At 37.2% G+C, this 18,249-nt stretch overlaps 1 protein-coding gene across 1 annotated transcript; it reads left to right on the forward strand.

The window, feature by feature from the left end:
* The first annotated feature begins 1,166 nt into the window (after positions 1-1,166).
* cdhr5b (cadherin-related family member 5b) lies at positions 1,167-16,188 on the forward strand. Its single transcript, XM_030774917.1, has 16 exons — positions 1,167-1,252; positions 1,778-1,867; positions 2,263-2,400; positions 7,397-7,454; positions 8,542-8,625; positions 8,857-8,943; positions 9,181-9,282; positions 9,519-9,692; positions 11,993-12,083; positions 12,190-12,287; positions 12,806-13,012; positions 13,445-13,558; positions 13,908-13,974; positions 14,200-14,382; positions 14,974-15,149; positions 15,688-16,188. Exons 1-16 carry the CDS (start codon positions 1,167-1,169, stop codon positions 16,186-16,188), a joined length of 2,256 nt encoding a protein of 751 aa, XP_030630777.1.
* Positions 16,189-18,249: the final 2,061 nt, after the last annotated feature.

Consider the following 18,249-nt stretch of genomic DNA (forward strand, 5'->3'; position numbering starts at 1 on the left):
AATCTTTCATAATACAGAATAGATCACTGGAGACACTGGAGAAAGATTTTCCTCGTAACAGTTCGTTTCTCATGAGTCAGTGTGTGTTATCTACTAACAAGGAGATTCACACCCAATCACACACAGCGTGTTAAACAACTATACAGCTAATTCTGCTTGGTCAATTAGATGACAAAGATTAGATTAAAAAAAAATCATAACATTCATCAAAAGAGTGTTGAGACTATTTTCATTCACATGTATGGTGAAAACTTGATGTATAGATTCTGATTTGATCAAACGTGCCCAAAATCAAGTCAAATTGGTACATTACACACACAGCTCAAAGAGTTTGTACTGAACTAGTGAATAGTTGTGTTATTAGTTTTGCCAATGCAGATAGTGGAAGGCCTATGAAACACTCCTATTCATGGTTTCAGTCAATCTGGGTCATACTATGTAAACACATGCGGGAAGGGCCAGCTAGCATCTTTTTTCCAGTATCTAATTTCAGTCAAAAATGTCACATTTCCCTGCATTGATTTTTCAGTGACATCATTAAAAACACAGACATAAAACTATGATATAGCCCTAGCCAACTGTGTTTGAGCTTCAATTAAGGAAGTGGAGTTTGGTAATGATATTTAGCTTAATTGGGATAAGCACACAAACCGAGCAATCGTCAAGTTGGGAAAACCAATAGCAAACAGATATAATGAAATGTGTAAATAAGCATGGCCATAAATGGATGGATTTGACGATGACAGTGTTGGGAGATGAATGGTCTTGACATCATCATATGGTGCTGCTTCACCTGGGATGGGGGGGCGGGGGGGTCAATAAAGGTAAGGACTACATAAGGCGTCCGCTTTGAGGGGCAGAAACATTCAGGAGCGAGTCTGGTTTGCATCAAATTGTTCCCTCCCAAGGTGAGTACAGATGCTTTTGTTCTTGGCAAACTCTGGCCTGATATAATGTCACTAACTAAACGAAAAGCCTTTAGCTGAAGTCGTTTGGATGTTAGTGAAGAGTTCTGGAACCAGGAGATAAAGAATTTCCTTTTCATGTATCCGCACATTGTTTTCAGAGGCTTAGTCATGTCTAAATGGATGAAAAGAAACCATAGATGAAACACCAGCATGTTTTCTGTTTGTCTCTACCCGTCCCTCCTTTCAAAAGGCAACATCATGGCTTTCCCTGTTAGCATGGTGCAGGCGGTCCTGCTAGCCACCCTGCTCTTCCACTACACAAGCAGTCTGCCTGTTTTCGACGGGTAGGACCATCCCTGAGTGTACTGGACCTTCTTATCTGAGTTCATGGTTATTCTGAAGTCTGGCCTGTCCTCTTTCTTTTCTTTATCATTTAGACAAAACCTTTTTTTTTTTCACCACAAGCTGTCCCTGCTTGTGATTTTTACACCTTGAACTCTCACTGTGGTGCACGCGAGACTCCTTTTTCATTGACTTTTCACAGTGTTCTCATTACTGAAAATTTCTGTCCTTATTCTGCTATGGTCCTGTGCTAACAGAACTGTACAATCTGTCAGTTTCTCCCTTTTTTCCATCTTTCTTCTTCTTTGTTGTTTTATTTAATCACAACCCTTTTGATATTCTTGCCAGGTTTCCTATCTTTACCTTAGGATTTTCAGATTTATAAAGTTGATCCTTACGCTTTCCTGTGTATTAATATCAGTCTGCTTCCATTCCCTTGAATGGAAACTGACCAAAATCATCAAATTCAAAGACATGCAGAGGTGCCTGGTGTGAGTCTGTGTTAAATGATCTTAATGTCATTGCAGCAGCCTTGAGGATGTACAGGCTCTCAGCAGAATTGAGAGCAGTTTTTTTACCCAGGACTATTCAGACAGCCTTGTTGCAGATGAAAGAAGGTAAGCTGCACAAAACTATCAACCATTATAATAATATTAGTAGGACAGCATGTATTTCTCTTATATCTATCTACAACCCACCATCTTAGGTTTTGCACTGAAAGTTTAGTCCATCTGAGCAACGTAGTCTAAACTGTCCTTCATGTGTCTAGATCACGGATTTGACCACATTTGCTGAAGACATTTAAATGATGTGACTTGAACATATCCCCTCCTTTTTCTCCCAAAGAAGAGAATCGGTTTAGAAAAAACACTGGTAGATTCCCGTCACAAAATATCAGCAGGAGATTCATTCGTGATCAATTACAGAGAAAAATTCAGAAGTTTTTTTTTATTTTTTTATTTTATCCCACTACACCATTCTCCAAAACAACACGTCTCTTTTGATACCACAGCTCCAGAAGGCCTGGGTTACAGACCAGGCAACTGGGAGATATTGAATTCACCAACAGATATGCTGAATATCTGAAGTCCAAGGCCAAACTCACCTCCATCTGTTCTTTCCTCAGACGCATGCAAAATGGGAAGAAAAGGTAAAAAGTGACCAGGCTTGTCAAATGTGCTCTTTACCAATAAACAATGTGGTCAAAACAGCAGTCACCCACTGGGGTCTATTTAAAGCATTTACAGGATAGGTCTGTTGATATGGTAGTCACTGATGAATAACACTGCTGAATGGATTAATGGTGAGTAAATGTATGACAGATAATGTTGATTCAGATTTTTGATGCTGCTTTCAATAGGCAGTGAGCAAAAGATAAAAAGCAAAAAGAACTGTAATATATTTAGAAGTAGAGGTGGCAAATATCAATAATAAAATTTGATATTTAAAATTTGCTTTAATTGCTGACTTCTAGTAGATTTCTTAAACAAATCATGTGCAAAACCTCACCACTTAAAATAATTTTGGTCAGCCAGAATTGAGCCTACAAGGTTTTAAACAATTCATTGTGTTTAGTAGATCATTGGGGTGTAACTATGGGGCGTATATCCTTAGCATCACAGATGTCAGAAATGTTAACATTTGGCATCATCAGAAATGTCCCTGTGTAAAGAGGCATACTGATATCAAAGAGAACGATGAAAGTGTTTAATAAATTAATTGATGTATTATACAACATTTTCTTATAACTGTTTTGCCAGAGAGTATTGTGAAAACCAATCTGTCTGTTTGTATAATCCCCACTCATCCAAATGTTTGTCCTTAGTGGTCTTGGCGTGGATACAGAGAGAGTGAATGCACTGTTGAAGCAGTACGCATGTCCAAATGTCTACCAGTAAAGATCTGACAAGGGAATGGACAACACAACACAAGGGAAGAAGGGAAACTCAGCAAGATTGTAACTGAAGACTGACAGCCCAGTGTGAGATCTCTAAAAAAAAAAAAAAAAAAGAGAGAGAGACAGATAGAAAAAAAAGCACTTTAAGAATAAATGTTTTAAGTACAATTCATCTTTAAAGCAAAGAATCGCGAGGATTACTTCCACTGCATTTATAGAGTGCCTCATTCACACACCCACCCACACACACACACAAACACGCGCGTGCACGTGCACACACACGCACACACACACACACACACACACACACACACACACACACACACACACACTTTATTAATATACTGCTAATATTAAGTACTGTTCTTCAGAATAACATTCTTCATTCACCTATTTTCATTATTACATTTTAACCTTTTTAGAAACTTAGCTGTTAATGTAAAGTCTCTCTTTGTTAGATTACAGTTGTTAGCCAAGTTGTCCTGAGTAACAACTCGGACTATCAGGTTGGTGTTATAAGGTAGTGACATTTTTTCTACTTTCAGCTACAGCATACCACGCTATTGTCTTGAGATGACAGTTGGTTCTCATTCTGTGCTGCTAGAAATACTTTGATCTAATACTTTGCTTGTTTTGTTATCCATTGTAGTGTTTGTCTTTGGTAACTGCTGTTCTGAATAAAGAATACTTCATTGTAGAAAGCATGAAGTCTTGTGTACAAAACAAAAAGTAGAAACTTAAAGAAGAGTCTAAATTATGGTCAAGAAGGTAATAGACTGAACACTGTATAAAACTGAAAATTACAAAAATATTTCAGTTAAACTGTAAATATACAAGAACTGATGGCTTGCCTAGTTAGTGTTGTCCCTTTATAAACTCATTAACTTGATAAGAAATTCATACTTTGTTGTGATAACAGTTATATGTTAAGCCATTACACACAAATCAAAGTAAACAAAGTAAATTTATAGCAAAATATCATGATGTTGAGCTCTTACTGGAAAGTAAACAAAGTAAAATTGTAGTGAAATATCTTTTGTCTGTGATATATATTGACTCTTGTTACCCAGGGTACAACACTGGTTTAAAAGAAAGAAAGAAACAAACAAACTAACAAAAAACCCCAAAACAAAACAAAGAAAAAACATTGTGCTGTAGAGGATACATTTAAAACCCACAGATCTGGTAAGATAACATTGATTACATGATCAACAGGTATACTCTTTTGTTTTCATTTATTTAAGTAATTCTACAATTATTAAGTTGTAAATCATCAGCTTTTGGTGAAATATCTTTTGGAATAAGATATATTTATATTTATTTCCACATTCCTATTTAGATAAGCTTCATGCTATAAATACCATTACAACCTTTTAACAGTCGTCAGTAGTTATGAGTTACAGAAAGGCTCAATAAAAAGAATGTACATATTAACTTTTGAGTCACACCTGTAACCTGGTACAAAGGTGTTATGTCAAATTATAAAGTGCGATTCAACACTGAAAACAAATCAAAACATACTTTTTATAAGAATTTTGATTACAAAATTTTGTAATGATATTTATAGCATGAAGCTTATCTGTTGCCTCTTCCGCAGCAATGGAATCTGAAAGAAAAACTTCTATGTATTTTAAGAAATTCATACTTTGTTGTGATAACAGTTATATGTTAAGCCATTACACACAAATCAAAGTAAACAAAGTAAATTTATAGCAAAATATCATGATGTTGAGTTCTTACTGGAAAGTAAACAAAGTAAAATTGTAGTGAAATATCTTTTGTCTGTGATATATATTGACTCTTGTTACCCAAGGTACAAAACTGGTTTAAAAGAAAAAAAAGAAAGGAAGAAAGAAAGAAAGAAACAAACAAATAAAAAAAAACCCAAAACAAAACAAAGAAAAAACATTGTACTGTGGAGGATACATTTAAAACCCGCAGATCTGGCAAGATAACATTGATTACATGATCAACAGGTATACTCTTTTGTTTTCATTTATTTAAGTAATTCTACAGTTATTAAGTTGTAAAACATCAGCTTTTGGTGAAATATCTTTTGGAGTAAGATATATTTATATTTATTTCCACATTCCTATTTAGATAAGCTTCATGCTATAAATACCATTACAACCTTTTAACAGTCGTCAGTTGTTATGAGTTACAGAAAGGCTCAATAAAAAGAATGTACATATTAACTTTTGAGTCACACCTGTAACCTGGTACAAAAGTGTTATGTCAAATTATAAAGTGTGATTCAACACTGAAAACAAATCAAAACATAATTTAAAAAAAAAAAAAATTGAATACATGTTTGGATACATTATTTGGATACATTTGTTTCATATTCCAGAAAATGCATTATTTGAGTCTGCCCTTTCGTTGCACAGTTAATTGTATAAAGATTTGGCTGATGCGCTGTTGAGTGCTTTAGAGTGTTTGAGTCATTAGGTTGATCAGTTACACTCCCACGATTTGATATGGATCAGTTATGATCGTCAAACAAACACATCCCTGTACGTGGCATATCTCTGTTCCATAGAAGCACTCTACTCTGACCACTCGTTCACTTCTGGAATGTTTTGAACTTGTATAAGCAAGAACGTTCATTGAAGCTAATATACTTAATGGATGTACTCCATTGTAAGTGGAAACAAGCTCTCAATGTTTATAATTAACCTAATTCTCCATAAACAAAATGATCACATCGGAAAGTTTCTCATAAGAAAGAACATCAGCTCCAAAGGTGTGCATGGGGACGGCCCTTAAAACCCTTTCATCTCTTCTAAAATCGTTATCTCTTACAAAAACCCAGCATTTCCACACAGACGTATCAGTGGGTCTAAAAAACATTCCCTTTTTCTGAGGTAGAAAACAATTTCTGTTCCTCTTCAGTAGACATTTTAGAGAAGAATATGATATGAGTGCTCGAAACCAGTATGAATTTTATGGGGGGGTTAAAGTCTACAGCAGCCTGACTGCAAATGCCATAAAACAAAGAGATAAGGGTTTGTTTCAAAGGTTGGGATTGAGGTTGGCTTTCACTCAGCAGATGAGACAGCCTTTACTTTATGTCAGAGAGAAGCAACAGGTACAAAGGACTCCCATACATCTAAATTTCATTTGCACCAATCTGACAAGCAGAAGGGGAAAATGGATCTGAAATATTTCATTTTTTCACAGAAAATCATTATCTGTCTTCAGCTTGTGTTTTTCAACATCCACTTTGGTCAAGCTCAGGGTAAGTTACATTATGATTCACACAACCAGCAAATGCACAGTGTATGTGCACTGAAGACCAGTTCCATTTTGTATTTTGATGGAATCAGTGTGTTATTTGTGTATAATCATTGAATGTTAATGGTAAATTTAAAAAAAAAAAAGACAGGTTAAATTTATCATTTAGCATAGAGTAGTATTTACCACAGCTGTATCTGTGATATTCAATCTTACCACAATCTTTTATTGTTATATATGAAGGTGCTATGGTAATTTCATATTGAGCACTAAAGGCATTATTAAAAAAAAAAAAAGAAAGAAAAATCTAGATGCAAAAACTACTTGCATCTATCTGTGTATGTATTCCTTACAGTCTCCACTTGCTTCTAAAACAAAATTACAATCAATATTTCTTTTGTGTGTTTTCAGGACTGTGTTCATTTCCCATTCCTTCAAAAGACATTAATGAGAACACCCCTGTTGGTCACATAGTAACAGCCATCACAGTGGAAACAGGAGTTTCTCTGAGATTCATCCTAAATCCTTCTGGGTCTTTCGCATTAGAAGGAAATAACCTTGTTTTGGCACGAGTTTTTGACTTTGAGACTGAGGTAGGAGGTTTCCTACATTGAGGGCAAAGATTGTGTGCACTGTCATTAGAACATGCTTGACTTTAAATATGTCACACAAAATTAACAACAAAACCAAAGAAAGATATGATTTGTGTGTGTGTGTGTGTGTGTGTGTGTTCCTCATCCTTCCAGTTCCTACTCAACAGATGTTTATGAGAAAAATGTTGTACAGGTTATTTTAAAGGAAGAAACAGTTATTTTCTGTATAGGGTGTAGGACTTGATTACAAAAGGGAGAGACCAGAGCACACTCTCTGCCATGACGTTTTTAGGCTAGTTAGTTGCCAAAAAAAGTTTCATTACAGTTTCCACAATAGGCTCTTCTATCTTTGAACAAGATGCCATCCTCACAAAATATTCTGACCTTTATTTATCTCCTTTTTTTGGATCATTATTTCAGAGTGAGAAGGCTCTCAGAGTGGAGATTGAATGCCAGAAGGATGGATCAATACCAACAACTGTGAGTATGTTTTGCACCTTTATTTTCAGACATTTGACATATTATAATAGTGACTTTTGCAACAGTAGTTGTGGCCCCTTGCAATTCAAGATGATTTAGAAAAAGCCCCTTAGTTTGACATTGACCACTGTTAGATTCAAACATTGAAATATCACCCAGCACTAAAATGACTTGGGCAGCAAAAAACCTTCATGGCATAAGACGAAAGTACATTCGATTCCCATGAAGCAGCAGGTCTACAAAGTGTGGTGGTACGTGGGGAACACAGAATCTCCAGATCTGCTTTTAGATTGTACCCCATGCAAATAAGCTCCTGGCAGGATTGCTAGAGAGAAAGACCTCTGTTTAGTGGAGTAAAAAAGATAACTACATATATAGGTTCTGTAAATTGCATTAGAATTCAGTGTCCATTTGAGTTGTGGTCAGATGGAACAAAACTTTGGTTATGTGCGGCAGCAGTGGATCTGATGTCTGAAGAGGGGTGCTAATTTTGAAAAGAACCTCATATTCACAAGGAAATATGTCAATAGAACCGCAATGCAACGGGTTTGTTATGTACTCTCTTGTCCTGGGGCTCATGTGAATGTGAAGGTGACATGTCCAAAAAGGTGGTTCTCACTGCAATGAAGCTGAAACAGATTACTGACCACCACCACAGGCTAATGGATCTTAAGCAACTTGAAAGAATGGTCAAACCTTCCCCAAAATTGTCTGCTAATCTCATATTATTATTTAGGTTGACTCCACTGTAATTCAGCATGATTATTTTCCCATGCATAGTGCGTGAGTAATTGTGTAAGGGTGCTGTACACAAATGTAGGGCAAGCATGAGGCCTGAGGGAGCTTATATGTGTCCATACAAAATAAATAATTAAACAAGACACTTTTATACACTTTTCTTTTTCAAATTTGTCAAATGCTCAGAGGGATAAAAACTATAAGGGAACAATATGTAGATTAGACTACATGCTGCTTAACAGGAACATCTGAATATCTATCGAATATACTGATTATATTTAGTATACTGGATCTAATGAATGTTGTCATTGTATTTGTAACATTTTATTATCTTTCCCCATTATTCCAGATTGATCTCATTGTGGCCATAATAAATGTAAACGACAACCCTCCGGTTTTTGCAGAAGCACAGTACAGTCTTAATGTGGATGAGGTACCTGATGCTCCTATTCTTCTTAAACTTCCACTAAACTTTATGAGATCCACTTTTCTGAGTGTGTGTGTGTGTATGTGTGTGTGTGTGTATAAACTAAAACCAATTAGTGTCTTATACTGACGGCTCAATCTTTTGAATACCACAGCAAATTGTATTCAAAAACTCATTATTCAGTCACTCCCTCTTAGACAAAGATGTCAATTTTTTGTGTATGGGTGTTTTGATTAGCTGACATCAGTTGGGGAAACCGTTGGTAAATTCGAGGCCTCTGATCCTGATGGAGACCGTCTTTATTACAGCCTTCAGCCTACTACGGTAATACTTAATTTGTTTGTTCTTGAACGTTTGATTTATTCTAAATTTAACTTGTTTGTATTTCATCCCTGAAAAGCCACACTTCTTTTCCTCAGCATGATCTCAAACTAAGACTATTCACTGACATACACATAGCTGCATAGGGTTCGAGCAAAAGCCTACAGGAACTGCAGCTTTTCAGATGAGCCAGTAATAACAGGGGAGGTCAGCAATGTCTTTCCTACGTTTCTTCTTTAGGAGGGTTTTCGGTTGGGATCAGAACTTGTTCCCAATATTGAGGTGGACAAGCTTCTGGATTATGAGAAAGTGAAGCAGGTCACGCTGACTTTAACTGCGCGGGTGAGTCTAATAATACATTTGGTTGACCATAGATGAGGGAAATCAGAAATGAGCGAAGCCACAGCTGACACAGCTGTAAGTTGAATAAATTTATTCTTTTAGTGACTTTGAGACACTATGTCCTGAATTTTAATGGACTCACTCTCATATCTGGCCCATTTTGATTTCAACTGTGTCTCTTTAGTTTCATGCCGATTGTGATTCATTTTGGGCTAACTTTGGCTTTTTTGTTTCAGGATACACCAACGGGTCAGCCCCCTCACACGGCAACAACTACAGTGATAATCAACATCGTTGACATCGACAATCGTCCACCATGGTTTCAGCCTTGTACCGAAACCGATCTGGGAACTTCCAAAATCTGCCTTAACAGCGGTTACAGGGGAAAAGTTGACTTAAATCAAATAGAGGCAAGCATAAATCAAGCTTCTTTCCAGTCTGTAACTGCCATGGACATTTTGAGCTGCCTTCCTCAAAGGGAAAGGTACACTTTTCTAGTTCATGCAAAATATGTAATGGAGTTCACTCAGTACAGGGCTTTAGCCACTAGTGCTCAGTCGTGCCACTGGCACTGACAAATTCCAACAAATGATTCACAGTGAACATTCAGATGAATACTGTTATCACAGCTTGAACAACAACCTTACTTGACAATCTGAACCATGTCAAAATGAACAACTCTATTTACAGCTCAGCGCTCTGAACACTGAACCTTAGGCATTTCTCAATATGCATTCTTCTCTGTACCTACGTTCCCATGAACTTGTGAAACATCATCAGTCACAGCCTAAGCATTGTTCCAGTTCAAAGTTTGCATCTAGCCAAGCACACATCAAATACACGGAAGTGTTCTCGATTTGTGGGTTTTATCAGGGATGCATCAGGAGGTGACTTGTGTGGACTTGGGTAGCAAAGTATTCCAGGATGCATTTATTAAATTATTATGCAATTTTTTAATTAATATATTTTTTAATGAAAAGGAATGTAGGCAATTTGGTGTATTATATGCTATTTTATTGTAAATATCAATTACAGTGAAGATAAAGGTGAAAATGCAGGGTAGACACCACAACCGAGCTTGGCTGTGATGTCAGCAAGAACACTGATTAAGCGGACTGCATCCTCCCGTCCTCACGAGTCTGGCAAGTACCCGGAGTACAGAAATCGAATGTCAGCGTTTATTAGCCTACTGTTAAATCAGACGGCACAGAATGAAATCTACTATAGAATGCGATAGACTTAAAATGGAAATTAATGGAGATTCACTACACACAGACAAAACCTAGAATAAACTAAAAAAAAGCCCAACTGGAAACAGTTAAATAAACTGTAAAATAACTTCACAACTTTCAGTAGCCTGTGTCAGGGACAACCACATTCCTGTGTTGATTAGTATTCACAAGGAGCACACTAAACCAGAGCAGCTTATGTTCTGCAAATGGAAGTGCGGGAAAGGAAAAGAAAAGTAGGCCCAGGCGCGATCGCGTGCGAGGGCCCAGAGAGAGTCGCTGACGACAAGGTTGATTCTTCAACTTACTTTTTTATGTCGCAAACGAGACTTTGATCTGGAATTAGACATGTGCCTACTGACGTGGTTCTACTGACGTTATGAGACTGGGTGTAGTCTTCACAGAGTAAAGGAACACTGATAAGGGTAGCAAAGTATTGGATTTTTTTATTCATTTATTTACTTATTATATCCAGTTCGAGAAAGAGTGTGTTGCTGTCCATTTAGTGGTGTCTTCACCTGGAGGGAGGACATTCTCCTCTAAGTTGGGGAAGTGTGAATCTGAACGGTCAGAACACTGTTTAAGAATTTTAAATCACGATACACATGACTAGCGATGGAGAATTTTTGGATGTTATAAATCATTCTCTGTACGTGGCTGGGTTTGAAGCATGAGACAGAGACAAGGAGAATAAATACATTCAACATGAAATACTTCCAGCGATGTAAACAGTTAGTTGTATTACTGTACAGCTATCAAGTACACACTAATGAAGTGTACAGCTATCAAGTACACACTAATGAAGTGGATGACAAAACAGTCAGTACTATTGTAAAAGACATTTGGATATACCTGGAGCTACATGCGTGATTCGTCCTTTCAAATAAATTATACACGCACACATGGCACCACAACTCTCAATGTGGTGACTGCTGAAGTTTGATCTGCACATAGAAAAAAAACGAATGAATATTAATTTTAGTGAAAAGCCTGATACAAATAAGTAATGAATAATATAGCTTTGAGTAATATAACTAGTGTTCAGTGGATGGAATTTTCATGTAAAGAATATAACAGACTTCCAAGGTTATATGGCACATCCTGCTGACATGAAAAACATCCACTAAAATATCTGCATTGATCAAAAATGTTCACAAATCATCTCATTTTGTGCTTAAATTACTGCTTAATGCACTTAAGGATAAGGCTTAAGCTGAATCTTTTTCTCATGAAAATAATGAAATATAGAGAGCAACATTTGAAAGTCTAACCTGTCTGTCAGGTCTTGACTGAGGGAACATGCTACAGTTCAAAAGAACAAAAAAGATCTGATTTATATGTAGGTGTGAGGTAAGACACAGTAGGCTACCAGAAACAATGGGGATGTTTAAGTGTTGTAAAATTCACAAATGCCAAAAAACTTTGTTTTAACATGGTTACATCAGCAGACTGTGTAATCCAAGTTTTCTTTGACACTTCAGCCCGGTAATTTGCCCTTGGAACCAGGCCCAGTGTATGCCATTGATGGAGACACAACCTTAAATGCGCCAATTGGTTACAAGATTGCTGGAGGTGAGACATGTTGTTGTTTTTGTATAAGTGTATCAGTTTGTTAATGGAGGTTTACTATATACATATATATGATAACATTGTATATACATATCAATTTTCACTTCAGGGAATGAAGCTGGAATATTCCAGATTGGTGAGACCACTGGTCACATCACCATGCTGAAACCTGCAGGTATTGCAGGCCCAATTACGCTCACAGTTCTGGTGAGGACAAAACCCTAACTGAAATGTTTTACTGTTGAAATTCTGGATTGACCTTTTTTAGTATGCAGTCACAATGCATTAGTCACACTGAATATTTCAGTCAGTGTCATCCAGCCCTCTAAAATGATTATAAACATAGATAATATCCTATCTATGGAAAAACCTAGTGCAGAAAGTGTATAGTTACATGATGTCTTTAGATCATTACATGACAATAGCACAAGGATTCATACATAGCTTTTTTCTCATTTTAACTCCTACATTCCCTGAAAGTCACAAGCCTCAGACAGATCCTGTGAGGAATTAAAACAGATTTTAAAAATCAAGAATCACGGAGATGCTGAATTTGTGTAAAAGTTTGTTTTTCATGCATAGGTATGACTTGCTGAGGGTGAGGGTAACAGTATAAAAGGTTATACAGCTTCTTTTAAGTGTTGTTTTTTTTACGTCAAGTCACACTAGTATATTCACTTTTTTGTTTACCAGTATCCCCTACATGTTCTTTTCAATACTTGTAGGCATTTCAAGTTTCTAATCCTGATCAGTTTGCAACCACCACAGTCACATTTGATGTGGTATTGAAAACTGCTAATCCACCGGAGTTTTTGAAGTCCAGCTATGAGGGCTACATCTCGGTTGATGCCGGTCCAGGCAGCTTGGTTATGGAGAGCAAAAATTCCAGAAGGCCGCTCCGAGTTGAGGCCACAGATTTGGACTTTGAAAATGTAAGAATTTTTTAACCTCGCTCTCTATTACTTTACAACATGGTATTTGTCTCTATTCCCCTTTTCCTTCTGATAAAAATGCCCTGCCATTGTAAATTAAAATAGAATAAATTTCGCTCCATTCCATACATTGAAGGAGGCGTTACAGAAATCAGTGAATATATTTTGTCATGTGGCTCCTTGAATCTCAGTGAACACTTTAACGTTGGTCAATTATTGTTAGCCGAGTTAAGGAATTATTATGTATGCAATGGCACTTGCAGTTTAAGTGTCATAATTTTCTTCCAGGTTAAACAGAGATCAACACTCCAATCCCTACTAGTTTCCAGTGCTCACAGACACAGCATGTTCAAGCAGATTATTTACTGTGAATCATTGGGAAGAAATGATTCATAGTTTTTTTGTAAATTGATCCTTGCTTCTCTTTTCTAGGGCATAAACCCTAATATTAGATTTGAGATTCTAGGCACCAGTGATTTCAGAGCTACTCAGGAGGGCTTTGTGCTTATGGAGACAGAACTCACACCAGGTATTCTTGAATTTGAGGTAAGCAAAATTATGAATGATTTCTGTCTTACTGCAGTGCTGAGTTTATCACTTCAGGCAGTTGTTTAAACTTGAAACACGAACTTGAAAAACAATAAGCTCGACACTTAAACATAGTGCTACTACCACTACCACTACCACTACTTCTACTACTACTACTACAACTAGTGACAATAATAATAATAATAATAATAATAATAATAATAATAATAATAATAATAATAATAATAATTACATAGTAGTAGTAGCACAAGTAGGAGTAGTTGTAGATGTGAAGGCAGTACTATTATTAACAACAAGAACAACAATGATAATCATTTGAATAAATCTTTCCCTGTCTTATTTGCAGATGCGTGTGGTTGATGAAAAAAATGGAGAATCAAATAAAGGTTTACTGTCAGTTGAAGTTGCACCAGGTAAGAGCTAACCAATGCTGATAAAACTTTATAATTATAAAGCGTTCTTTCTATCATCTAATTCTCCCCGGTTTACTCAACGCAGTCAGACTCGGCTGAGACAGAAATGGCTTTGAACAAATTAAAACTCCCTCCCGATCATTCCTGTATAGCTTTAATATATGAGTGGAGAAGGAGAGAATGTAGGTTTGAGTTTATCCATCCTCTCACTGCTTTTCCCCAAAGGGCTTGTCACTACCACGACTTTCACTACAACCAACCCCTCCACAACCACCCCCTCCACCATCACCACCTCTCCCACCGCAACCCCTACAGTCACGTCAGCAGTAACTACACAGTCAACAGACAGACCAGTCTCAGACTTCACCACTGACTCCCTCAAACCCTCCAATACGAAACCTAGCCCAGGTACACACATTCTTTTTGCACAGCGTTTTGTTAAGTCTTACCACACTTGACTCAATAGGTGTGCTTCTGCATAGGCTCTGCTTATGAAAACGTCCCTCGCGTTAGCTGTGATGTTATTCACATGGGCTGCTGTTGTATCCAGGGCATGGTTTTAATTCCTATTCAGTTTAGTTTGCTCATGAAATCACCTGAAAGATATAGGACACAAAATGATCTGAAATGAAATCTGAAAATGATCTGAAATGAACTGAATTACCCCTGATGTGAAAGAATTGAAATCATATTTACAATTGATTGCTGGTCATTTTAAATTGCATGAAGTGGTTAATTGTGTTAGTGGCCCTTAATCATTAAATATTAATGATTTGATATTAATAATTCTAAGAAATATTAACATTGATTTTAATAATGTTAATGTTAAATAAATAAATAATATCAACCTAAAGCCTAATACTGTGATTTCTTAGTCCACTCCACCATTTGTGACAGATGATTGTTACTTACAGAGTTGGGATCTGTTAAATTTCAGTTCAGTCAGTTGGGGAAAGTGAGGAAACTTGAACTAATTGTATATGGTTCGTCTTGATACAGGGGGTGATTCTGTGGCCAGGGGTGGCTTTGATTCTGGGGATATGGCTGCCCTCGGAGCTAGTCTGGCCATTTTGCTAGTCATCTGCTTGGTCGCCGTCATCCTTCTTGCCTTACACATCAGGAAGGGCAACAAAGACTGGAAGAAAGTGTCTGAAGCTAGCATGTTCCGGAAAACAGTACGTTTTAAAAATCTTTTGAATGTGCGTAATAGTAAGTGGTCAGGAATCTGTGTAGATTCATCGTAATTATATCTGTGTGTAACCGTGTAAGCCCTGTATAAACGAAAATTAAAAAATGTTTGTGCAAGTGAATGCAATAGTATAATGGGCCTATGTAAACTTCCAAATATTTACAGATTTTATGCAAGGGTGTTAGTGACATATAGTAAAATGTCAATATAACACTACAACTGGGAACTCAAAATATCAATATTATACAAAATATTCTGTTTTGTTTCAAATGAATTACAGAATGGTGACTCTGAGTTTTAGGCTGAGATTATGCTGGTGTAACAGTTGTTCATTCTTCTGGCCTGCTTTTACCTGCCCCCTCTTTTCTTAAATGAGTAACAATATTGATGTATATAAACATAGTGCTTTGTCCTGACTTTTGGGTTCTCTGCCTAACTTGCTTTATGCTTTCTCAGGCCAATATATTCCCCTCAGAGTTTGTACAAGTGGTTCTGTTATTACCATTGTTCTCTTTCCCTTGCAGCTAGAGGGTAGCTTTGGAGGGCAGACGGGAGGGATCCAGTATACTAATGAAGGTTTCCAACATGACACTGACACAGTGGACACAGTGAGTGTGGACTTTAAGCACAATAATGAGATCACACCAAAGCAGGAGCCTGAAGTCAGAGTGCTAACGACAGAGAAGCCCACATCTGAAAAGTTGTCTCAGCTGCCGGTTGCCACCTCACAGGACACTGAGAGCCTGGCTGGCTCAGAGAGCCTGGATGGTGAGAAGGAGGTAAAACCAATCCTTACTAAAGAGCGTCGCAATGAGGATGGGTACAAATCAGTCTGGTTCAAGGCGGACATAGACCCCAGTGCTAATGAGGAAGTGGTAATCATTGCTGACAGCAGCGAGCATGATGGAGAGGAAGACGAGGATGAGGAGGAGGGAGGTGATGACGTAGCTAGGCCCAGATCACACTCTGCAGATAGTGACCAGGAGGAGACGCAGGACGATGGCGAATTCATTTCCAATATGTAATTTTTCTATACTGAACAGGAACAGTATAACAATACTTTTGATAAGCTATGATCTAACACACCCAGGCACAATAACTAAATGGGCTAGCAGGAAAAACAGTCATACATAGCAACTCATAACTGTTATTGCATGTGTACTTTGAAATAAAATGTTCTTCACCAGGCTTACAAGCTATGTACAGCCATTGACTGACATAATGTTAGACATGGTGTTCTTCTGTCTTGCCCCACTGAAAGCACATTAGTCCAATTCTATCCTTTGTCCTAGACTACCTTAGTCCAAGGACTAGACAATCCCATTTCATACCAACCATTGTTAGCCAAGGGATAGCATCAAAATTCTGCCAATTTGAATGAAATAAAGAAATGTGGCTTCATATTTAACTTACAAATATCAAACATCAGACTTTTAACTTTCAAAGCTGGGCTCATGCTATATTTGTTACTATAGAAACAAGCATGAAACCTTGGTTATCTCCAAGATAAGATCACATAACTGTTTGGGTCTTGAAGGACACTTGTGCATGGTTGTGCATGGTCTAAAATATCTTCTGTAATACTAAACTTCTACTGATGTCATATCACCACATTTAGAAGCAATTAGAAAACATCACAAGCTCTAGGACCACCATGACCACTACAGCTAAAACCTTCACTCTCTTAAATGCAAACATCTTGCCTTCATAATTCTACTCATTCTCTGGAAACTTGAAGAACACAGTAGAAGACCGGTGTAGGTTTGTTACTGGCTATTTCCATGTCTGTGAGAGACTCACTGCCAACCAGCATGTTGTTTATGCACCTTGTAATTGTGGACTTGACATCCTTGATCTTCAAAAATGCTGTGATGCTGGGATTAAAAATACTACAATGGAATGTATTGTACGATATCAAACTAATTACCCAAATTTCAGGTAATTCATTGGATTCCCAGCTTCAGTTTCCCCCAGCACTGCTCAGCTGTAATTCAATGCTGAACCTGTTTAAATACTTATGCACTCATATATTCTGGCTGCTATACTACAACTTAGGAAGAATGTATTTAGGGTAAGAAAATAAGTCCTGGATTTTGTTCTCACTCCAAAAGAAATGATGCATCATTATGGATATACTAATTCATTTTGATTTTTGTAAATAACCCAGTTTTATTTGTTTATAAATCTTTCCTTTATAATAAATTTTTAAACTATTAGTCATTGACCTGTGCTCTCTTGTGTCACATGCCATTCTGAGTTTCTATACTGAACAGGAACAGTATAATAATAATACTTTTGATAAGCTATGATCTAACACACCCAGGCACAATAACTAAACAGTCATACATAGCAACTCACAACTGTTATTGCTTGTGTACTGTGAGATAAGATGTTCTTCACTAGGCTTACAAGCTATGTACAGCCATTGACTGACATAGTGTTGGACTTTACCCTTTAATCAAGTTACCCATGCACAATAGTCATAAAGGTTCCCTTTCCAATCTGATGAGTTGTAATGATTAACCCATAAGTAACGCAGAAAAAGAAACCAGTCAGACAGTTTGCACTTGAGACCTTTAAAAGACAAATAGAAATCAGAACTGGATCAAAAGCCCAGCCAGGAACCAATCAGATCCCCCTGAACCCAAATCCTCCATAGAGATCTGAAGAACTGAATATTTCCAAGCATATCTGTATTGTCTCCACAATGCTCACTGGTTGACAGAGTGAAAAGTCTACCATATTATAGAAATGTAACTTAAGTAAGGGCTCAAGGGAAGAGACAAGGGAGTGATTTTAAACTGGACATCAGCTGTGCATTTTTCCATGTCATCTGGTTATTTTTCAATGATAGATACTCAGTGATAACTATAGATTGGGTAAAACGTTGGTGGAAGGCAGAAGAAAAACTAGACTCACCAGAGGAGAAAGGCAGGCAAAGCACACCACTGCACAAATGAGTTAATTACAATAGTAACCATAGAATCAGTAACACAACTAGGCATAGTTATAAGAGGCAAATAGGTTGTAATGTGCAACTAATGTGAGGCTGAAAAGACAAAGAAACCAGGAACTAAGCCAAGGAA

Source organism: Chanos chanos, chromosome 5 (assembly GCF_902362185.1).
Source record: "Chanos chanos chromosome 5, fChaCha1.1, whole genome shotgun sequence".
Lineage (NCBI taxonomy): Eukaryota > Metazoa > Chordata > Actinopteri > Gonorynchiformes > Chanidae > Chanos > Chanos chanos.